The 24,360-nt window shown below is 33.8% G+C and overlaps 2 protein-coding genes across 2 annotated transcripts; both read right to left on the reverse strand.

Annotated features, from left to right (window-relative positions):
• Positions 1 to 1,068: 1,068 nt before the first annotated feature.
• Positions 1,069 to 10,229, reverse strand: LOC148166512 (sterol regulatory element-binding protein 1-like). The gene is made up of 9 exons (XM_088048952.1): positions 10,060 to 10,229; positions 9,248 to 10,011; positions 5,497 to 5,920; positions 5,078 to 5,441; positions 4,583 to 5,027; positions 4,350 to 4,527; positions 3,997 to 4,298; positions 1,556 to 1,717; positions 1,069 to 1,502 (listed from the first exon to the last, which is right to left on the reverse strand). The coding sequence occupies exons 1-9, from the start codon at positions 10,121 to 10,123 to the stop codon at positions 1,146 to 1,148; spliced, it is 3,060 nt and encodes a 1,019-aa protein (XP_087905078.1). The 5' UTR covers positions 10,124 to 10,229; the 3' UTR covers positions 1,069 to 1,145.
• Positions 10,230 to 11,228: 999 nt separating this feature from the next.
• LOC148166513 (uncharacterized) lies at positions 11,229 to 13,162 on the reverse strand. The gene is made up of 3 exons (XM_088048532.1): positions 11,906 to 13,162; positions 11,537 to 11,636; positions 11,229 to 11,326 (listed from the first exon to the last, which is right to left on the reverse strand). Exons 1-3 carry the CDS (start codon positions 12,413 to 12,415, stop codon positions 11,229 to 11,231), a joined length of 708 nt encoding a protein of 235 aa, XP_087904658.1. The 5' UTR covers positions 12,416 to 13,162.
• Positions 13,163 to 24,360: the final 11,198 nt, after the last annotated feature.

The raw sequence follows: 24,360 nt of genomic DNA on the forward strand, positions 1-24,360 counted from the left end.
GAAATATAAAAACATCTCTGAACTCGTTGGACAATTTTCTATAAAATGGTATCGTTTAATCAAAAAAAAGTGTATTTTTTACAGCGATCCAGGGCTAAATATCAAATATCAATCCTCTGAATAAATAAATATTTCAAGCGCTCGTTGAGCTATTAATATTCCGACATTTATCGTCTTATCTTATTGTGCTTCACCATCTTCAGAACATTTTTCTTCGCAAATCACTTTCAGCCGATTAACCGTGGAAGTTCTATCTTCTACCCACGCGATTTTCCATGTCGCAATCGACACAACATAAATTTTCCAACAAATATTTCTCTTGTCACTTTCATTTTCAAATAAAGTGTTCAATCTGCAGTTATAATAATAAACAGACATTAAAAACTAGATAATATAGCCAACAGATCGCGCGCTGAAATGAAACGTGATAGTCTGCCAAATCCATAAACCCACAGATTTATGGCAGAATTGCTGATCGCGTGTTACCGCGGCGTCGGAGGGCACTGGACGTCGCGACGTCGCTCCTAAATGACTTCATAATGAGTATAGAAAACAGACGGATTGAAGATGTTGAAGGTTGTTTTACGTGGGATAGAAACGAGCAGACGCCGCAAACCACTTTCACTAAAAATATTCATTAAACTGTGATGACTAGCTGGCGCAGAAAAAGAAGGTTTTTGATTGAATGCCATCGGAGCACGTAGACTTTGGTAGTTTTAAACGTAATTTAATCGGCTTTTCCGGATCTCCACAAAAGCGATGAAAAGCAGACATTTCTGTCCACTCTGAAGTAAAAATAGTTTTCCATTCCATGAAACAGATTCGTCTCGAAGTTTTTATGATTTATAGTTTCCCGATGGCGAGCATTAAAATAGAAGCGACTTTTTGTTGAGGCGGCCTTGATTTAGTTCGTCATGTTGGTAGCGCGTTGACATTGCCGGACTATCAATAATGTCATCGGTGTGTCATCATTTAACCTCAAACTGTCGAAAAACGCTCGCGGAATTTCTAATCATTCTGTTTTTTATTGATTCTTTATTATCATTTTTTTTCTCTAGAAAAACTTCCTAAGATCAAACAACTTTATTAAAAGAAATTGTACAAAATAAATAATTTTCCACTAAAAACTAAATCAAACAAATAGGTCAATTCGTGGCCGAATTAGCCCCGAGGGTCTTCATCAACTTGTAGCACTCCTGCAACTTCTTCCTGTCGCCTATCCTCTCCATCGTCTTCGCCGCCTCCACCAACATCCCCGCGCGTTCTCCAGGCGACGACATCAACTGCCCCGGAAGATGCTTGCACGCCATGTAAAGTGCCGTCGCATGTTGTCGCTCGCCGCCCACATCTTGCTGGCTCTTGTCGCCTTTCCCGCAAATCATTGAAGATCTGGCGTGACGTTGGCGCAAGCTGCGATCTAAGAGTTGTTGAGTGCGGCCGGGGGCGGCGCCCGCCATAAGGCGGGCGGTGGCTTCGTACAGGAAAACTCTCGGTAAAGCGGTCTAAACAAAAAAAATAAATTAATAATAGTGGCGAAGGTGGAGTTGGAACTTACGGGGATGTGTTGGGCGAGGGTTCTTAACGAGGAGAGATCCTTCTGGAATGTCGTTAAGAAGTGGTTGGAGACGGGGATGGGGGTGGAGGGGTCCTCGGCGGTGTCTTCCCAGAGGGAGGTGCGGGTTTCCAGGATCCAGTCGCAAACCAGCAGTTGCGCCAACTGGAAACAAAAAAACGTTGCAATGTAATCATACTCGGCGAGCGAAGCGAGCTGTGGTTCCAAAACAACTCGATTTTTTTATATTTCAGATCCTTTGAATATTTTTCTTGGATTTTTAATTGACTTATTTCTTCTTGCTGAGCTTCCAAAAGCCTCTTTTACAGTTTTTGGCGAGCGAAGCGAGCTATATCACTACAATATTTGTACTATTTTGATATCCTAGATCTTTTAGCTGCTATTATTTGATTTTTTCGAGCACGTTCTAAGACTTCTTTCTCTTCTTGAGCTTGCAAAAGCTTATTTGACAGTCACTGGCGAGCGAAGTGAGCTATATTCACTACAAGTTGTAGTTTAACAACTAGACACTGTAAACTAAGACTAGAAACTAGAAACAAAATAAAACATTGCAATACAATCATACTCAAATTCTTTTCGGCGAGCGAAGCGAGATGTGCTTCCAAAACAACTCGATTATTTTATATTTGAGATCCTTTAGAATATTTTTCTTAGACCTTTAATTGACTTATTTCTTCTTGCTGAGCTTCCAAAAGCCTCTTTGACAGTTTTTGGCGAGCGAAGCGAGCTATATCACTACAAAATTTGTAATTTTTTGATATCCTAGATCTTTTAGCTGCTATTATTTAATTTTTTTGAGCTTTCTAAAAATTATTTCTTCTTCTTGAGCTTGCAAAAGCTTATTTGAAGCTTTCCGGCGAGCGAAACGAGCTATATTCCCACTATAAGTTGTAGTTTAACAACTAGACACTGTAAAATCTATCAAAATCTAAACAAAATCCTTGAACTGTTGCGCCGACTGAAAACAAAATAAAACGTAATACTCAAATTCTCTTCGGCGAGCGAAGCGAGCTGTGCTTCCAAAAGAACTTGAATCTTTTTATATTTCAGATTCTTTGAATATTTTTCTTGAACTTTTAATTGACTTATTTCTTCTTGCTGAGCTTCCAAAAGCCCATTTGACAGTCTTTGGCAAGCGAAGCGAGCTATATCACTACAAAATTTGTAGTCTTTTGATATCCTAGATCTTTTAGCTGCTATTATTTGATTTTTTCAGGCTCGTTCTAAGAATTCTTTCTTCTCCTTGAGCTTGCAAAAGCTTATTTAAAAGTCTTGGGCGAGCAAAGCGAGCTTTATTTCAACTATAAGTTGTAGTTTAACAACTAGACACTGTAAAATCTATCAAAATCTAAACACAACGTCCTTCAACTGTTGCGCCAACTGAAAACAAAATAAAACGTTGCAATACAATCACTCAGATTCTCTTCGGCGAGCGAAGCGAGCTGTGCTTCCAAAACAACTCGATTTTTTTTATATTTCAGATCCTTTGAATATTTTTCTTGGACTATTATTTGACTTATTTCTGCTTGCTGAGCTTCCAAAAGCCCCTTTTACAGTCTTTGGCGAGCGAAGCGAGCTATATCACACTAAAATTTGTAGTCTTTTGATATCCTAGATCTTTTAGCTGCTATTATTTGATTTTTTCGGACTCGTTCTAAGAATTCTTTCTTCTCCTTGAGCTTGCAAAAGCTTATTTAAAAGTCTTAGGCGAGCGAAGCGAGCTATATTTCAACTATAAGTTGTACTTTAACAACTCGACCCTGTAAAATCTATCAAAATCTAAACACAAAGTCCTTGAACTGTTGCGCCAACTAGAAACAAAATAAAACATTGCAATACAATCATACTCAGATTCTCTTCGGCGAGCGAAGCGAGCTGTGCTTCCAAAAACAACTCGATTTTTTATACTTCAGATCTTTTAGAACATTTTTCTTGGACTTTTAATTGACTAATTTCTTCTTGCTGAGCTTCCAAAAGCTCCTTCGACAGCTTTTGGCGAGCGAAGCGGGCTATATCACTACAAAATTTGTAATCTTTTGATATCCTAGATCTTTTAGCTGCTATTATTTGATTTTTTTGTGCTCATTCCAAGAATTATTTTTTCTTCTTGAGCTTGCAAAAGCTTATTTGAAGCTCTCCGGCGAGCGAAGCGAGCTATATTCCCACTATAAGTTGTAGTTTAACAACTCGACACTGTAAAATCTATCAAAATCTAAACACAAAGTCATTGGTGGCTCAAATGAGAAAAGTTTCCAAAATGGCGACTCTAAGATGGCAAACACAACAAAATCGCCGCAAAATTACGCTTTGAGTTGCACTGAAGAAACACTGCACTGCTAGAACAACATGCAATGCAACTACAATGCACCCCAACCCGCAACATCCCCTTCAAACTCTTTATACCCAATTAAAATTAAACTCACCAAAATCAAATTATCCTGCGGCTTGCAACTAGAATACGTCAAACTATCCGTCAACAACTGACTGGCATAATCGCATTGCTTCAACAGTTTCTTCTGCGACACGCCCCCAACTGTTAGATAATTCTTCCGCGCCATATAAGCCGCAAGAAGGGCCTTCGGGAGCGGATCTTCCAAAGAAATCAACGGTTCTGGAATAACCTCCACTTTGTTGTACAAATCTTCAAGTTTATCTTCACCCAACAACCAATGCGAGGCGACATCGACGACGGAAGTCCACCAATAAGCGACCTCATCGTAATTATCTGCGGTTTTGATTGGTTGAAAAAAAAAACAAAGTGACACGTGGTACTCACTGTTTATCTGTTTCTGATTGAAGACAGTGTGCACGTCAGTTGTCACGTTGTCAAACAATAAGTTGACGTAAGTTGACACGTCGGTAATGTCGGTCTTTTTGTCTTCATACACGTCGTTTTTATTCCCTGGGGTTGTTAGAGTTTGGAGAGCAGTTTCAAGGAGATGTTCTCGGTACGACTAAAATATTGTGAGCGTGTTACGCACACTATTTTATCTAACGAATGGTACAAACCTTCATGGCAAACGACAAAGGATCGGAAACGTTCCCAATACAACTAAACGGTAAATTCGTGGACTTTGCGTCATACAAAAACTTCTGGGAAGCGAAGAATTTGAATCCGTGAGGTGTCAACAACCACTGGAGTCTTGGTGGTATCGGATCGCAAGAGTTAGTCGATGCTAATTTCGCCAAACCCAGATAATATCTTTGTAGTCCTTGTAAAATATTCCAACACGATGCTTTAATTCTCAGAGTTAGAGCCACGTAAATGTCGATCAACTGAACAGATTTCATTTTCGCTTTAGCTGCTTCGGACAGATTTAAGGCACTCAGCGCCGTTGTTAAACCAAGAAGATGGCAGGTTTCTTCGGGTCCATCGACCAGTTGCAGCTGGTGGAGGTCGTGGAACACCAAAGACAATTCTCGGCAGGAGGTGAGGGCTTCGTATCTCACTTCGCTGCAACAGAAATTTATTTAAATTGTTGTTTAGTTGTCATATTAGATTACCTATCGACGAAGAATCCTCCGACGTGTCTAGACAACCACCTCCCAATCCACAAGCGATGCATGATCTGCCGGAAAACCTGCCAACACAGCGACAGCACCAACTCGAACCTGCTGGTCGCCAAAGCGATGCCAAAAGTCTGCAAACACCTCCGGAGCTCCTGCTTTGCTTCGATTTTATCCCCACTTTTGATATACGCATCGGCTTGTCTTCTATGCCTCCAAAACTTCTGCGCTTCCTTCGAACTACTCGATATCACGGGGTCGCCATAAACGAACATCTTCACCAAGCAAAATCCGAGAATCAGCAAGTTCATGCACCACAACATCAACGAGGAGCCGATGGATGCGCCTTGGCCCCATTGCACTGAAAATTAACACTTTAACTTTGAAATTTTTGGTTCGGATTAGCGAGGTCTTACATTGCAGAATCGTTCTTCTATACCCCGCCCCATTGTCGTCTTGTCCTGAAGACACTTGATTGATCAAAACACCGAAAGGATTGAACGCGATGACGGCGAACATAAACATGCAAATAGTGAGACGAGTGTGGTCCAGAAGTCCTTTGGTGATTCCCACGGACTCTTCGTCGCTGTCGTCTTTGATCTGGGTGCTGTACTCCGGGCTGGAGGGTAAAGAATGGTCGGGGGAGAAAGACACGTCTGAGTGTGGGGGTGTGTCTTGTGGGGCGTACTCGATGTTGTTGCCTGTTGTAAGAAGGTCTTTGAGTGTGTTCTGGCGGGCCGCCATCTTCAACGCCATGTTTTCTTGCTTCAGGCGTGTGTTGGAGTTTTGCAGAAATTTTATGTACTCGATGGTTTTCTTTAAGATGCCGGATTTGTTCAGCTGGAAAGGAAACGGAAGGTGCAAAGAGGAAGGAAATCGAGTTAACATTTTTGAGATAAGTATTTTTCAAAATTTCAAGAACTTTATTCTTTTGTGCACCACAGGCGACACATAGAACTTAGTGCCCAGGATGGATTTTATGTATATCTTTGTTGAAATCGTACAATTTAGACTCATTTACCTAAGATTCAGGTAAATTTATTACTTTAGATTTGTTAATTGACTGCTCTAAATTTCAAAATTTTAGAGCAAGAAATAAAGTTTTTAAAAATTTTTATTTCGAAGACGAACTAAAAATTTTAATGACATTCGCTTAAATTCCGTAACTTTGTTAAATTTTATCCTAAAACTGTGAAATTTGGAGGTTTTACTACTTTAGACTTGCCTATTTACTGCTCTAAATTCCAAAATTTTAAAGTGAAAAATAGTTTTTAAAAAATTTTATTTTGAAAACGAACAAAAAATTTTCATGACTTTCACTTAAATTCCGTAACTTTGTCAGATTTCATTTTAAAACTGTGAAATTTTGAGGTTTTACTTCTTTAAACTTGCTAATTTACTGCTATACTTTTCAAAATTTTAGAGCAAGAAATAGAGTTTTTAGAAATTTTTATTTTGAAGACAAACTAAAAATTTTCATGACTTTCGCTTAAATTCCGTAACTTTGTCAGATTTCATCCTAAAACTGTGAACTTTGGAGGTTTTATTACTTTAGACTTGCTAATGTACTGCTTTAAATTTCAAAATTTTAGAGCAAGAAATAGAGTTTTTAAAAAATTTTATTTCGAAGACGAACTAAAAATTTTCATGACTTTCGCTTAAATTCCGTAATTTTGTCAGATTTCATCCTAAAACTGTGAACTTTGGAGGTTTTATTACTTTAGACTTGCTAATAATGTACTGCTTGAATTTCAAAATTTTAGAGCAAGAAATACAATTTTTAGAAATTTTTATTTTGAAGACAAACTAAAAATTTTAATGACATTCGCTTGAATTCCGTAACTTTGTTAAATTTTATCCTAAAACTGTGAAATTTGGAGGTTTTACTACTTTAGACTTGCCTATTTACTGCTCTAAATTCCAAAATTTTAAAGTGAAAAATAGTTTTTAAAAAATTTTATTTTGAAAACGAACAAAAAATTTTCATGACTTTCACTTAAATTCCGTAACTTTGTCAGATTTCATTTTAAAACTGTGAAATTTAGAGGTTTTACTTCTTTAAACTTGCTAATTTACTGCTATACATTTCAAAATTTTAGAGCAAGAAATAGAGTTTTTAGAAATTTTTATTATGAAGATAAACGAAAAAATTTTCATGACTTTCGCTTAAATTCCGTAACTTTGTCAGATTTCATCCTAAAACTGTGAACTTTGGAGGTTTTATTACTTTAGACTTGCTAATGTACTGCTTTAAATTTCAAAATTTTAGAGCAAGAAATAGAGTTTTTAAAAAATTTTATTTCGAAGACGAACTAAAAATTTTCATGACTTTCGCTTAAATTCCGTAATTTTGTCAGATTTCATCCTAAAACTGTGAACTTTGGAGGTTTTATTACTTTAGACTTGCTAATAATGTACTGCTTGAATTTCAAAATTTTAGAGCAAGAAATACAATTTTTAGAAATTTTTATTTTGAAGACAAACTAAAAATTTTAATGACATTCGCTTGAATTCCGTAACTTTGTTAAATTTTGTCCTAAAACTGTGAAATTTGGAGGTTTTACTACTTTAGACTTGCCTATTTACTGCTCTAAATTCCAAAATTTTAAAGTGAGAAATAGTTTTTAAAAAATTTTAGGTTGAAAACGAACAAAAAATTTTCATGACTTTCACTTAAATTCCGTAACTTTGTCAGATTTCATTTTAAAACTGTGAAATTTTGAGGTTTTACTTCTTTAAACTTGCTAATTTACTGCAGTACTTTTCAAAATTTTAGAGCAAGAAATAGAGTTTTTAGAAATTTTTATTTTGAAGACGAACTAAAAATTTTCATGACTTTCACTTAAATTCCGTAAATTTGTCAAATTTCATTTTAAAACTGTGAAATTTGGAAGTTTTACTACTTTTAACTTGCTAATGTACTGCTCGAATTTTAAAATTTTAGAGCAAGAAATACAATTTTTACAAATTTTTATTTTGAAGACAAACTAAAAATTTTCATGTCTTTCGCTTAAATTCCGTAACTTTGTCAGATTTCATCCTAAAACTATGAACTTTGGAGGTTTTATTACTTTAGACTTGCTAATGTACTGCTTTAAATTTCAAAATTTTAAAGCAAGTAATAGATTTTTTAGAAATTTTTATTTCAAAGACGAACTAAAAATTTTCATGGCTTTTACTTAAATTCCGTAACTGTATCAGATTTCATTTTAAAACTGTGAAATTTGAAGGTTTTGCTAGTTAAGACTTGCTAATTTACTGCTCTAAATTTCAAAATTTTAGAGCAAGAAATAGAGTTTTTAGAAATTTTTATTTCGAAGACGAACTAAAAATTTCCATGACTTTGGCTTAAATACCGTAACTTTGTCAAATTTCATCCTAAAATTGTGAAATTTGGAGGCTTTATTACTTTAGACTTACTAATGTACTGCTCTAAATTTCAAAATTTTAGAGCAAGAAATAGAATTTTTAGAAATTTTTATTTCAAAGACGAACTAAAAATTTTCATAACTTTGGGTTAAATTCCGTAACTTTGTCAGATTTCATTTTAAAATTATGAAATTTGGAGGCTTTATTACTTTAGACTTGCTAATGTACTGCTCATAATTCCAATATTTTAGAGCAAGAAATAGAGTTTTTGGAAATTTTTATTTCGAAGACGAACTAAAAATTTCCATGACTTTGGCTTAAATACCGTAACTTTGTCAAATTTCATCCTAAAATTGTGAAATTTGGAGGCTTTATTACTTTAGACTTGCTAATGTACTACTCTAAATTTCAAAATTTTAGAGCAAGAAATAGAGTTTTTAGAAATTTTTATTTCGAAAACGAACTAAAAATTTTCTTGACTTTGGCTTAAATTCTGTAACTTTGTTAGATTTCTTTTTAAAACTGTGAAATTCGGAGATTTGACTACTTTAGACTTGCTAATTTACTGCAAATAATCAGCCTTATGCAAATTATTCCGAGGTTCATGTTTATTTTGCCTGGGCTATCAGTTTGAGTTAATTTTCAAGACTACCAACTGTGTATATTTGGTTGCCTATATCCACAAAGATCTTTGATCCAAGATTGCGCCATACCTCCCCCACATTTCTTACAATTTTTCCTCGACTTGACAACAAATAAAACATTTCCACGTAATCTTAGATATCAAAGTGCACATACCTTAGCGTCTGTCCCCACAATCATATTCTTCAACTCCACAATCTTATCATTGATGCTAGTCCTGTACTTCCTCTCAATAGCATTATGAGCACTCCTCTTCACCTCCTTCACCTTCACCTCTTTGCCTGTCCCCTGAGGAATCCTATTAATAGCCACCTTATTCTCAGCATCCAAAACCAATGGAATTCCAGTGGTGAGAATCTGAGCCCCACTATTAACAAGAGTGTGTAAAGAAGGCTGTGCTGAATTACTAGTAACAGCAGTGGTGTACATCACTGTAGGTTGGCTACTCTGATTAGACTTAACAATCTTCAAGTTCAACAACTGCTGCATTTTATCTGAAGGAATCTGATTCAAATTCTGTAGAATCACCGGTTGATTCTTCTGTATGTTCTCACTCTTAGGGGTACTTGACTGTAAAATAATGTGCTGGTTGTTCTGCTGAAGAGGCAAACTTGAATAAACCAGAGGCTGTGATTGGGAGATGATGACAGCAGTGGGGTTCTGGACATGTTGCACCTCTGGAGTTGTCTTCACCGTGTACGGCTGGGTCGGATACTGGGGTGCTTGATACCCAAGAGTGAAGCCCCCAGGACTCTCCTGTTTTGCAGGAGACAACGTCTGGGGGTCCAACAACGTTGTCTCATTGATGTTGCTCAAATCAAAACTGACATCGTCCATGGGGAGGTCCAAGTGAGAGAGCAGAGCGTCGTCAGGGAAAAGCTCATTTTTCAAAAGCTCGCTCTCGCAGTTTGTCAGGATATCTGCAAAGTTCGTGGAGGTTGGGAAAAGGGCAAATTGTCTTCACTCACCTTCTAGGCCTGGCAATTCGTTTAAGTTAAAGTCGCCGCTAAATGGCGGAATATTTTCGTCCATTTTCGCGATTTATTTAAACTTCGTCACTGGAAAAGTATCATAACACGACATAAACATCAGCATAGGCAAACCAGCGAATCAAGTGTCATTTTGAAATCGGGTGATGTGTGACGTCAGAAACGACGATTGGGGTGACATCTACGTGCATCTCTTAAAACCTTTAAAAGGAATCTGTAATTACAGAAACTTGTAATGTAAAAAAGATTTTTTAATTTAAATGAATGTTGAATATAATCAATTTATATGCATTTTATTCATTTTTTAAATTCGATTAAAAGTACAAGATAAAGTCTTTATTTGTTGTTAAATTTTGCCTAAAAGCGTTAGAATTTTAAGTCGCTCTGCTGATCAGCCAATCACAGAGCCGCATTTTAAATTTCGCGCCTAGAAAAAAAATCCGCAGGAAAAATAAGGCTGAGTTCGCTTCGATTTTCGTTCGATTGAATTCTCGTAAGAGTCTGGAAAGTCTAAAGAGTTTATAGAGTCTAAAAGATCTAAGATCTAAAGGGTTTAATGGGTCTAATGGGTATAAGGGGTCTAAAGAGTCTAAAAACTCTAAAAAATTTAAAAAATCTAAAAGCCCTAAAAGGGTCTAAAGAGTTTGGAAAAAAAGAAAAGGAAAAATTCTTTGATTTTTGTTCGATTGAATCCTCATAAGAGTCTGAAGGGTCTAAAGAGTCTATTTTATAGAGTCTAAAGGATCTAGTGAATCTTAAAGATCTAAAGGGACTAATGAATCTAATGGGTTTAAAGGGTCTAAAAGATCTAAAGAGCCTAATCTGTCTAATAGATCAAAAAAGGTTTAAAAGGTCTAAAAAATCTAAAAGATCTAAAATTTGATTGAGTCCTCGTAAGAGTCTGAAGGGTCTAAAGAGTCTATAGGGTCTAAAGGGTCTAGAAGATCTTAAAGATCTAAAGGGCCTAATGTGTCATTAAAAGATCTAAACAAATCTAAAAAATCTAAAAAACCTAAAAAGAATAATAGGTCTAAAAAGTTTAAAGGTTAAAAAAAAAACAAAAAATTCTTTGATTTTCATTCGATTGAATCCTTGTAAGAGTCTGAAGGGTTTAAAGAGTCTATAGCGTCTAAAGAGTCTAAAAGGTCCTAAAGGTCTAAAGGATCTAAAAGATCTAAAAGGCCTAATGGGTCCAATAGGTCTAAAGAGTCTAAAAAGTCTAAAGAATTTAAAAGGTCTAAAAGACCTAAAAGGAATAATAAGTCTAAAGAGTTTAAAAAACAAAAAAAACAATAATGAATGAATGAATATAGGTCAAAAACTACTAAAAACGAATCCTAAAAACTGAAATACTTAAAAGCCCTGAAACAGAAGAAGAAATAAAAAATAAAATAAAAAAAACAATTCAAATAAACTATTTTTTATTCAACTTTTTTGTGGGTGTAAGATCAGTTACAGGCAGAGTCTTCTAACTCTTCATTTTCTTCGGAGTCACTTGTGGAAAATGTAATTGCAAACAACGGATCATTCCTCCAATCGTGCACGGGAATTTCTCTCTGCAATTAATTTTTACTGAAATTACAGTCAAAACCAACAAATTTTAGTCGTCATATTTTGGCAAAAAGTAACATGTCAAAACTAATTTTTTGCTCGCAACTGTAAGAAACATACATAACAAGCATTTAAAAAAATCGAGCAGCCTAAAATTAGTGACATTTAAAAATTTGAGGTACAAAAACATAGTATGCCGTGTTCAAAATGTCATTAGAAGTGTCAAGTTTTTTCAGTGTTTCCAAATTACGAAAAACCGTTTTTTTTGGCTTACATTTTGGTGCTCGGATGGCGACGTTTCTTCGCATCTTTTTAACATCTCAGAAGGAATTCCGATGACGTTAACATAACATGGTGAATTAAGTTTAACATCGTCCTTGGATAACATTTTTGCAGCCTCTTTATTATCATCGTCAGAAGACGCGGTCTCACTACTGTCGTCCATGCTAGAAGTTAGAACTCTTGAAGATCTTCGGCACGGTCGAATCTCTTCACTATTGGAACTATTGGTAGAAATCGTAAGAACGCGTTTCTTCCCTCGCTTTTTCATGTTTTTTTTTGCTTTCTTTTTGTGACAATAATAAATTAGCATTTTTCTAATGATTTTTGTTTGTTCCCATAAAGTGTTGACTTGATTTTGAATTTGTTCTAAGAAATCCTGCGAATTTGCTTTGGTGAATTCTTTTCGCAATTTACGGTCGACTTCAGACGATTCTTTCACGATTGAGTTGAGATAAGTGAATTCACGGAGAATCTTTAGTAATGAACGTTTCGATGATTTCATCTTCAGTCTAAAAATTTGACGTTTTTTGATGGTACTAATGAGTGGTACTCACGTGACAAAATTTAAAAGCGATCAAACCAACAATTCAGTGGATGGAAAGTTTTTCTCTACTAAAAGAAGTTGAATGGTAAAATAGAAACTGATAAAAGCACGTGCGTAATGTTGGTTGCCTATATTCCACCCAAAGCAGCATTCCTTCGATTATAAAACTAATAAATTAAAAGACAAATATTTTGCTTGTCATTTACTTGCACCGCCACGCCCACATTAGAGTCAAAAAGAAAGTCATTTAACACATTCTTGCACCACCAAAAGAATGTTAATTTCAACGTAATTCGCATGTCTTTTTCCGCGTCTTAAGCAGCTTTGAGCCCTCAACACTGCAAGAATTGTTCCCAGTGCCGCGCCTGCTTTTTTCTCCTCCATTTTTTATGAGAGCGTCCATTGTATGCAGACGCATTTCCTGCTAATCCTGCAGCGCGTTGTGGCTGGTTGTCGTCCATCGGGGCTCTTCGGCACGCATTTGCCGAGTCTGGTGGATGGTGTCTGGTGCGTGAGTAAACAAGCGACGCAACGAAGTATTATGCGTGGAGGCCAATGCTCTGCCGAATGCAACGCGGTCGCGACTGTTGAAGGACAAGGGTCTAAATTCAATGACCTAACTTTAGAGGACCTTTAGAGGACATGCAATGCGTATGCAAGCCGCGACGGTGTCGGAGAGACGAGGGGATTATGCCAGTGGCGTGCCCAGAGGGACAAGAAGAAAAAAACTTTTTTTTCTTAAGTTGGTAGTCCGGCAACACGTCGTCTTAACGTCTTAACGTCACACTGGCAGGGCTGCCAATATCTTTGGATTTTTTTTAATCTGGAGAATCAGTAGAAAAAACCTGACATTGCGAAATTCCCTGCATTTTTAAGGTGGCGAATTCAAACGATGACCATGACCTACCTTACTGCGAGACACATTAAAATCAGCAATTTCAGTTTTTTTTCAATTTGTAATTTTGGAGATTTTCAGATTTCTAAATAAACATTTGCATTTAGGGTCAATTTAAACTCAATGACCATAAATTAAATTAAAAAATTGTAGGAGCAATAAAAATTCTAGTATTTTTCTAAATAAAAATTTGTAACTCAAGTAATTTTCACGCTATGATAATGAAATTTAGGGATTTTAGTACTTTGAGCACTTTTATCGCTTCCACCAAATTAGAAAATTTTCGACCAAAAAAGACAGCTTTTAGAAATTTTATATTTTTATATTTTGCAAAAGAACTAAAGACTTTCATTTTTTTAAATAAAAATTTGTAATTTTGGTAATTTTTACGCTGTGGCAATGAAATTTGGGAATTTTACCAAGTTTAACACGTCTATCATCTCCACTAAATTAGAAAATTGTAGACCAAAGGTGACAGTTTTTAGAAATTTTCATTTTGCAGAAGAACTAAAAATTCTCATTTTCTTTAAATAAAAATTTGTAATTCTGGTAATTTTCATGCTATGACAATGAAATTTTGGGATTTTCTTAGTTTGAACACGTTTATCACCTCCGCTAAATTAGAAAATTGTAGATCAAAAGAGACAGTTTTTAGAAACTTTTATTTTGCAAACGAACTAAAATTTTCAATTTTTTTAAATAAAAATTTGTAATTCTGGTAATTTTTACGCTGTGACAATGAAATTTTGGAATTGTACTAGTTTAAACCCGTTTATCACCTCCGCTAATTTAGAAAATTGTAGACCATAGGCGACAGTTTTTAGAAATTTTTATTTTGCTAATGAATTAAAAATCTCCATTTTTTTCACAGAAAAATTTGTAATTCTGGTAATTTTCATGCTATGACAATGAAATTTTGGAATTTTCCTAGTTTGAACACATTTATAACCTCAGCTTAATTAGAAAATTGTAGACCAAAAGTGACAGTTTTCAGAAATTTTTATTTTGCAAACGAACTAAAATTTCCAATTTTTTTAAATAAAAATTTGTAATTCCGGTCATTTTTACCCTGTGACAATGAAATTTGGGGAGTTTACTATTTTGAACACGTTTCTCACCTCCGCTAAATTGGAAACTTGTAGACCTAAAGTGATAGTTTTTAGAAATTTTTATTTTGAAGAACTAAAAATTCTCATTTTCTTTAAATAAAAATTTGTAATTCTGGTAATTTTCATGCTATGACAATGAAATTTTGGGATTTTCTTAGTTTGAACACGTTTATTACCTCCGCTAAATTAGAAAATTGTAGACCTAAGGTGACAATTTTTAGAAATTTTTATTTTGCAGACAAACTAAAAATTCTCATTTTCTTTAAATAAAAATTTGTAATTCTGGTAATTTTCATGCTATGACAATGAAATTTTGGGATTTTCTTAGTTTGAACACGTTTATCACCTCCGCTAAATTAGAAAATTGTAGACCATAAGAGACAGTTTTTAGAAATTTTTATTTTGCAAACGAACTAAAATTTTCAATTTTTTTAAATAAAAATTTGTAATTCTGGTAATTTTCATGCTGTGACAATGAAATTTGGGGATTTTACTATTTTGAACACGTTTCTCACCTCCGTTAAATTAGAAAATTGTAGACCAAAGGTGACAGTTTTTAGAAATTTTTATTTTACAGAAGAACTAAAAATTCCCAGTTTTTTTTAATAAAAATTTGTAATTCTGGTAATTTTCATGCTATGACAATGAAATTTTGGGATTTTCCTAGTTTGAACACGTTTATAACCTCAGCTTAATTAGAAAATTGTAGACCAAAAGTGACAGTTTTTAGAAATTTTTATTTTGCAAACGAACTAAAATTTTCAATTTTTTTAAATAAAAATTTGTAATTCCGGTAATTTTTACCCTGTGACAATGAAATTTGGGCAGTTTACTATTTTGAACACGTTTCTCACCTCCGCTAAATTAGAAAATTGTAGACCAAAGGTGACAGTTTTTAGAAATTTTTATTTTGCAGAAGAACTAAAAATTCTCATTTTCTTTAAATAAAAATTTGTAATTCTGGTAATTTTCATGCTATGACAATGAAATTTTGGGATTTTCTTAGTTTGAACACGTTTATCACCTCCGCTAAATTAGAAAATTGTAGACCAAAAGAGACAGTTTTTAGAAATTTTTATTTTGCAAACGAACTAAAATTTTCAATTTTTTTAAATAAAAATTTGTAATTCTGGTAATTTTTACGCTGTGACAATGAAATTTTGGAATTTTACTAGTTTAAACCTGTTTATCACTTCCACTAAATTAGAAAATTGTAGACCATAGGCGACAGTTTTTAGAAATTTTTATTTTGCTAATGAACTAAAAATCTCCATTTTTTCAAAGAAAAATTTGTAATTCTGGTAATTTTCATGCTATGACAATGAAATTTTGGGATTTTCCTAGTTTGAACACATTTATAACCTCAGCTTAATTAGAAAATTGTAGACCAAAAGTGACAATTTTTAGAAATTTTTATTTTGCAAATGAACTAAAAATTTCAATTTAAAAAAAAATCTAATTCTAGTAATTTTCATGCTGTGACAATGAAATTTTGGAATGTTACTAATTTAAACCCGTTTATCACCTTCGCCAAATTAGAAAACTGTAGATCAAAAGAGACAGTTGAAAAATTTTTATTTTGCAAACGAACTACAAATTCCCAATTTTTTTAATAAAAATTTGTAATATTGGTAATTTTTACGCTACAGCAACAAAATTTGGAGATTTTCCTACTTTGAACGTCGACTGCGTTTGTAAATCTATTTGCAGATCGCACGAGCCGCCACTGGCAAGCCAGATGCCGGTACATCGAATCTAGAAATTATCTAGGAATAAAAAAAGCTCACAGCGACGAGACCTTGAGAGCTAGTTTTTACAGTTCGAAACCTCGTATTCTTGAATTCTAGGGCAAGCAAAGACTTATTGGAGAAAATCAGATCTAAATGGACAACTGTCCTCATGAAAAACGCCAATTTATAACCCATTTAACGCTATACGGGCAGATAATGGGGCTCATGAGCAGTTTACTGAATGACGCATCCGTTTTTTAGTCCATATGTTGCACACGATTGAGCAAATCTAATGCAATTTGATATCCAATTATATTTCGATGGGACGCCGACGCCACTTTCGATGATTAGATTACAATGCGCCCTTATAAAGTCTAAAAACGCGATTATTAGAGTTTTATTTGGGAAAACGTCTCATATTTGTACTGTTCTAGTTTGTTTCATTTTACTTCAATTTGTTTTACTTTTTTACTTTCTTCAATTCTGTGTGGACTATTCGCCACATTCCACCCATGTCTGTTTTGGTGGCGTCCACCCATGCATGACCACACTAGGCTAGGCCAAGCCAGCGTCTCTTGCATAGTCCCTTAGCCCCTTCTCCCTTTGCATCCTCTTTATTCATAACCCTCGATGATCTTCCGGTTCCAACCCGCAAGAACCGTCATGAAAGTCAAATGAAGTGTCGCGCCGCGGCCTCTTTGACACCCTACGTGCCATCACCGTCACCACCAGAATGGTTAACAGGAAAAAAATTGAGTAATATTTACAATCTCCGGACGATGGCAGTCAGCCAATCAGCCCCCCGACGAATTAAAATAATTTGCTTTATCTCAGACGGTCGCCCCGCGCCCCTCACCCGCAGGAAAGACCTTTTTCTGCGTCTGGGGGAGTTTCGTCTCCGTGGGTTGGTAATTGAGAGAGGTGCGCCCCATGATTCGCTAAATTGTTTGTCTAAACTGTTTTAGAAATCGGTCACGTGCGCTGGTGAAAGTCGAAAGCATTGCCAACATTCGGCCGAAATTCGAGGCCAACAACAATTAATTACTAAGTAAATTTTAGCTCGGAAAAAAGGTTAACGTAAGTTGGGTTTAGTGAGGCCAATAACCTTGTCCTGACTATCTAATCCATGTGCATAGCGATCTTGGCAGCGTGTATCTTCCAGTTTAAACAACCCGAAAAACGGGGATAAATATTTAAAAACGAACCGGCGTTATACAAACTATAAATCCACCGATTTAACGGCGAATAGAAGGAAAACAATTAAATCCGATACGTTTATGACGCTAATCCACCACGCGGAAGTTTTACTATAATTTCGTGCGGTGCACCCATTGGGCTAAAAATAGTCCATTCAGATTCAGCCAAATGAGTCCAATGAACTTTTCGCAAAGTTATTTCTACGCACGTATAAACAACTTTCCATTCTTTCTATTTCCGATCAATTTCGTCAAACAGGAGGCTGGGGAATTTTAAGTGGGTTGGTAGCCTTGCTGAGATGGTTTCAAACTGTCGACAATGACATTACGTGGCATTTGGTATTTTTAGCAATAAAAGTGATTAGAGAGTTGAGAAAGTTAACCTGACAAATACCGAAAAAATTACTAAAAATGGTCAAAATCTCACTGCTTTAAAGGAATTTTAGTGAAGAAGGAGAAAAATAAAGAATGAACCTAAAAACAATAGAACTTCATTGTTGAATTTTAAAAAATTAGGCGAATGAATAAGAAAAAAGTGATAAACATAGAAACACGAAAGAAGTAAAAGAAGAAAACGAAAACACCAATATTTTATTTCATATTGTAACAAACAGCTGAACGAGAAATAAAGGAATTCTAGAGAAAATACATTAGAAAAATAGGGGAAAATGTATACAAAGAAGAAACAGTAGAAAATTTAAACAGAAAAATAAATCGAAATTAGAGAAAAATCGGGAAGAATGACAAGCAAAATTCGTAATTTTGGAAATTTTAACGCTACAAATATGAAATTTGGAGAAGTTACTACTTTAAAGTCGTGTATTAATTCTACCAAGTTGCAAAATTGTGGAGCCAAAGACTCAAATTTTAGCAATTTTTAGTTTTAAAACAGAGCAAAAATTTGTGATGTTCTTCACTAAAATTTGTAATTTTGATAATTTTAGTGCTGCAACTATGAAATTTGGTAAAGTGATCATCTTTGAGTCATATATTAACTCTACCAATTAGAAAAAATGTGGAGCAAAAGGCACAAAATTTAGAAATTTTTATTTTAAAGACGATTTCAGATGTTCTTCATTAAAATTTGTAATTTTGGTAGTTTTAGTGCTACAACTATGAAAATTGGTAGAAGGACTATTTTTGAGTCAAATATTAAGTGTACAAGATTGCAAAAATGTGGAAATAAAGACGCAAATTTTAGAAATTTTTATTTTTAAGACGAAGTAAAAATTTCTGATGTTTTTTACTAAAATTCATAAGTTTGGTAGTCTTAGTGCTACATTTATGAAATTTGGTGAAGTGACTATTTTTGAGTCATTTATTGACTCTACCAAATTGCAAAAGTGTGAAGCTAAAGACACTTACTTTAGAAATTTTTACTTTTGAGACAAAGCAAAAATTTTTGATGTTCTTGACTAAAATTCGTAATTTTGGTAGTTTTAGTGCTACAACTATGAAATTTGGTAGAGTGACTATTTTTGAGCCATATATTGACTTTACCAAATTGCAAAAGTGTGGAGCTAAAGACACTTACTTTAGAAATTTTTATTTTTAAGACAAAGCAAAAATTTTTGATGTTCTTGACTAAAATTCGTAATTTTGGTAGTTTTAGTGCTACAACTATGAAATTTGGTAGAGTGGCTATTAATAAGTCATATATTGACTCTACCAATTTGCAAAAATGTGGAGCAAAATACACAAAAATTAAAATTTTTTATTTTTAAGGCGAAGCAAAAATTTCTGATGTTCTTCATTAAAATTTGTAATTTTGGTAGTTTTAGTGTTACAACTATGAAATTTGGTAGAGTGACTATTTTTGAGCCATATATTGACTTTACCAAATTGCAAAAGTGTGGAGCTAAAGACACTTACTTTAGAAATTTTTATTTTTAAGACAAAGCAATTTTTGATGTTCTTGACTAAAATTCGTAATTTTGGTAGTTTTAGTGCTACAACTATGAAATTTGGTAGAGTGATTATTAATAAGTCATATATTGACTCTACCAATTTGCAAAAATGTGGAGCAAAATACACAAAAATTAAAATTTTTTATTTTTAAGGCGAAGCAAAAATTTCTGATGTTCTTCATTAAAATTTGTAATTTTGGTAGTTTTAGTGTTACAACTATGAAATTTGGTGGAGTGACTGTTTTTGAGCCATATATTGACTTTACCAAATTGCAAAAGTGTGGAGCTAAAGACACTTACTTTAGAAATTTTTATTTTTAAGACAAAGCAAAAATTTTTGATGTTTTTGACTAAAATTCGTAATTTTTGGTAGTTTTATTGCTACAACTATAAAATTTGGTAGAGTGGCTATTAATAAGTCATATATTGACTGTACCAATTTGCAAAAATGTGGAGCAAAATACACAAAAATTAAAAAATTTTATTTTTAAGGCGAAGCAAAAATTTCTGATGTTCTTCGTTAAAATTTGTAATTTTGGTAGTTTTAGTGCTACAACTATGAAATTTGGTAGAGTGACTATTTTTGAGCCATATATTGACTTTACCAAATTGCAAAAGTGTGGAGCTAAAGACACTTACTTTAGAAATTTTTATTTTTAAGACAAAGCAAAAATTTTTGATGTTCTTGACTAAAATTCGTAATTTTTGGTAGTTTTATTGCTACAACTATAAAATTTGGTAGAGTGGCTATTAATAAGTCATATATTGACTGTACCAATTTTCAAAAATGTGGAGCAAAATACACAAAAATTAAAATTTTTTATTTTTAAGGCGAAGCAAAAATTTCTGATGTTCTTCGTTAAAATTTGTAATTTTGGTAGTTTTAGAGATACAACTATAAAATTTGGTAGGGTGACTATTTTTGAGTCAAATAATAAGTCTACAGAATTGCAAAAGTGTGGAAATAAAGACACAAATTTTAGAAATTTTTATTTTTAAGACGAAGCAAATATTTCTGATGTTTTTACTAAAATTCATAATTTTTGTAGTTTTAGTGCTACATCTATGAAATTTGGTAAAGTGACTATTTTTGAGTCATATATTGACTCTACCAAGTTGTAAAAGTGTGGAGCTGAAGACACTTATTTTAGAAATTTTTATTTTTAAGACAAAGCAAACGTTTTTGATGTTCTGGACTAAAATTCGTAATTTTGGTAGTTTTAGTGGTACAATTATGAAATTTGGTAGTGTGGCTATTGATGAGTCATATATTGACTCTACCAAATTGCAAAAGTATAGAGCTGAAGACTCAAAATTTAGAAATTTTTATTTTTATTACCCCCGGCGCATCCACCATTTTGGCGACATTTTTAAAAAATTAACCTTGATGAGTTCATCAATTTTTTTATATTTGTTTGTATTATTATATCATATTCAGTTAATAATACGTAATTTTGTATTTATCTTTTTACACTTAGCGCCAACTATTGTACAATTTTACACAAATTTTAGAAATCGTAATTTTAGTCGTTTATTAAATCGTCACCTTTGATTTGTTTAAACTGAGGCAAATTAAAGAAATTCGTACATTTATTTTATTTGTCAAAATAATGACTTGTTAAAATTAGTTGCTGCTAAATTAAAACGTCGCCAATCAACCAAAATTTCCTTGGAGAAAACATGAGAACTTCAATAATGCACCATGAAGTGGCTTCCTCTTTTTTAATCTGTCAGTCATTTCGATGATTTATGGCCTGAATTATTCACACCATGCACAAGCAATTACTCTCCTCTTGTCCTCTCCCAAGAAACAAAACTCTTCTTCATATTATGAAAATTTCAGAACTGCAGCGTCCGAACAATTGTGAGCAATTATTAAAACCCAATTTAAATTCAAATCGCACCATAACAATCTATTTGGGTTATTAAACCTTCAAAGCGTGGAGTAATCAAAAGTACAGCGTTTTATTTTTAGACGAGTCATTCTCTGTAACGGCACCATCGAAATTTTGGCTTCAAGCTGTGATCGTGTGGCGAAATATCGACATTACATCTTGCACCTGTACCAATAAGTTCAATCTTTCACTCGGAGAATTACAATCACTTTTTATCTACATCGTTTTACTGTTATTTATTATTCATATTGCAACTCTGAATTGTGTTTTATTGAAGGATGAGATTCCTATCGCTCGATAAGCTTAATAATTTTTATAATTTGCTGAGCACACGTCCATCTGCTCGTCTGTCGTAAATTAAACGATTCTAACATCATCATTAATTAATTGAAAATTTCGTAAAATAGTCGTGTATAATTGGCCGTTGCAAAAGGTGAATTAAATTGTTGTTTTTTAGGAATTCGTTGAATTGATGCCATTTTCAATTCGCCCTGGTCAGTCGGCAATTCCCATCGTCCCAAAACCCTTTTTTATGGCCCTATGAGAGCGCAATTTATTTCAGATCCCGTTACAGCGGAGTGCAATTTGTAGATAGCCCCCATCAAACCACAACCCTTGCCTCTTTTACGACCCAAAAAAGCAAGAAAAGTTGAAAGAAATTTGCCCGCTGCAATAAAAAAATTGCATGGTTTATGGCGTCATTCTACCCTTTCGCACCCTTTTGCTTTATTGTAGTTTTTTTGTGGATTTATTGCGAGTCGACCTTGAAGGAAAGGGTGCAGTTTCGAAGAAGGGTAAACGAACAGTAAATTATCTGATGGGACTGTGTTATTATCGGTAGCGGAATGACTGAGAAAACTTGCTTTTTAATTATTGCTTTTCATTGTTCTTTGATTGAGTCATTATTTGAAACGGTTGGAAAAGTAACAGGGTGAGGTTCTTATTAAAATTGGGTTGTCAGCGGAACGGCCCTTGGCGTAAAAATGTAATTTCATGGCGTAACTGAGGTGGTGAATATTATAATAATAAAAAATTCTTCAATTAGTTAAAAATCTCAATAATAAAAATTTCTAAATTTTGTGTCTTTTGCTCCACGCATTAGCAATTTGGTAGAGTCAATATATGACTCAAAAATAGTCACTTTACTAAATTTCATAGTTGTAGCACTAAAATTACCAAAATTACGAATTTTAGTGAAAAACATCACAAATTTTTGCTTCTCTCTTAAAAATAAAAATTTCTAAATCTTTAGTTTTTTGCGCCACAGTTTTGCAATTTTGTAAAGTCAATATATGACTCAAAAATAGTCACTCTACTAAATTTCATAGTTGTAGCACAAAGATTACCAAAATTACGAATTTTAGTGAAAATCGTCTAAAATGTTTGCTTCGTCTTAAAACTAAAAAATTCTAAAATTAGTGTCTTTAGCTCTACATTTTTGCAATTTAATAGAGTTAATACATAACTCAAAAATAGCCACTCTACTAAATTTCATAGTTGTAGCACAAAGATTACCAAAATTACAAATTTTTGTGAAAATCGTCTAAAATGTTTGCTTCGTCTTAAAACTAAATAATTCTAAAATAAGTGTCTTTAGTTCTACACTTTTGCAATTTGATAGAGTCAATATATGACTCAAAAATAGCCACTCTACCAAATTTCATAGTTGTAGCACTAAAACTACCAAAATTACGAATTTTAGTCAGAAACATCAGAAATTATTGCTCCGTCTTAAAAATAAAAATGTCTAAATTTTGTGTCTTTTGCTCTACATTTTTGCAATTTTGTAGAATCAATATATGAGTCAAAGATAGTTATTCCTCCAATTTTCATAGTTGTAGCACTAAATTTACCAAAATTGCGAATTTTTGTAAAGGATATCAAAAATGTTTGTTTTGTCTTAAAAATCAAAATTTCGAAAATTGGTGTCTTTTTGCTCAACACATTTTCTGAAGTTATTTGTGCTCATTATACGCAGAATTTCACGCGAAATCCAAAACTGTGCGAATTGTCAATGTACGTCCACAAATAAAAGAATTAGAAGCGATTCAATTTTCGAACGGTGAATTTTTAGTACCTTTGTGTATAAAGCTTGAAATCTCTCTTATTTTTGCAGCAATCCTATACTGTTGCTACTCATTTTACGCAGAATTTTTCGCTGAATCCAAAAGTGGGTGAATTTTTCTCGTACGTCACTAACCAACCGAAATAGAAGCGATTAAAGTTTCGGAATGTTTTCAAAAATTTCAATGACTTTGATATCACGTTAGTAAATAACGTCGCTATCTGTCACTTTTGGAACTACATAAATGACTACTCAACCTCAAACTGTCAACCAACAGACAGAACTACCAACCCAATCAATACAAAAATGAAATTAAATTTAACCCTCCCAGACACACTAAAACATGCAAAAACATCGAATTCCGCGCCGAATCAACAATTTATTGACCCTGATCCAAACAAATAACTTTTATTTGATTTAACCTACTTTCTATCAGCCGTCAATAACCGAGTCTATAATAATCCACGAATTTTAATCATTTATCCTAAACTCTTCGATTTTGACAGTGGGACTATTGACCGTAGACGTCACGGGCACTGCTCCAATTTTTCATGGTTTTCCTTTAAAAAAGCGTAGAGTGAATGGTTGCAAAAGTGTGGAACAATACAAAAACCACTTCGTCATTGCCAGGAAGTAAATGCACGTGAAAGATTTCCTGAGAAAAGCGTTTATGGTTGGCTTGCGAACGAAAGTTAAAAAGTGTTGAATTTAACTAACGGTTTTGGCAGATGGCTTGCTAAAACCCGTGGAAGCGATTCTATGAATATTTCAATGGGATGGACTAATTGTTGGTTTAACTGTCTCTGGACAAATATTTGGTGAAGTCTAATGAGGCGGACGTATTGAGAAGAGTGTTGGTAGCACTGGCAGTTCGAAAATGACTAGCTAAATTTAGTTTAAATTTTATTTTTTGTTGATGAATTTGAGAGTTTGTTGGTAGCACTGCCTAATGCCCAGTTCTAAAATGTCATTTTTGACAGATATGAAACGTCACAGATTTGATAATCCGGCCTACTAGACTGATCAATCTAGATAAGTTATTGAAGATTACGACACAAATGAAACAAGAAATTGTTGAAATGTCAAACAAGTGAAAACAGCGTAAA

This window comes from Gnatocerus cornutus, unplaced genomic scaffold, assembly GCF_029298725.1.
Source record: "Gnatocerus cornutus isolate USDA-ARS CGAHR unplaced genomic scaffold, icGnaCorn1.1 ctg00000023.1, whole genome shotgun sequence".
Taxonomy (NCBI): Eukaryota; Metazoa; Arthropoda; class Insecta; order Coleoptera; family Tenebrionidae; genus Gnatocerus; species Gnatocerus cornutus.

Excerpts from the sequence above, each read along its gene's own strand:
- LOC148166512 (XM_088048952.1), bottom strand. The coding sequence starts at position 10,123 with ATGGACGAAAATATTCCGCCATTTAGCGGCGACTTTAACTTAAACGAA. Across the intron at positions 10,012-10,059 it reads CGAATTGCCAGGCCTAGAAG|ATATCCTGACAAACTGCGAG; the intron begins GTGAGTGAAGAC and ends CGAACTTTGCAG. Across the intron at positions 1,718-3,996 it reads CGCAGGATAATTTGATTTTG|TTGGCGCAACTGCTGGTTTG; the intron begins GTGAGTTTAATT and ends TTTTGTTTCCAG.
- LOC148166513 (XM_088048532.1), bottom strand. The coding sequence starts at position 12,415 with ATGAAATCATCGAAACGTTCATTACTAAAGATTCTCCGTGAATTCACT. Across the intron at positions 11,637-11,905 it reads CGCCATCCGAGCACCAAAAT|AGAGAAATTCCCGTGCACGA; the intron begins GTAAGCCAAAAA and ends AATTAATTGCAG. Across the intron at positions 11,327-11,536 it reads AGAGTTAGAAGACTCTGCCT|GTCTTTTAGACCTTTTAAAT; the intron begins GTAACTGATCTT and ends TATTCCTTTTAG.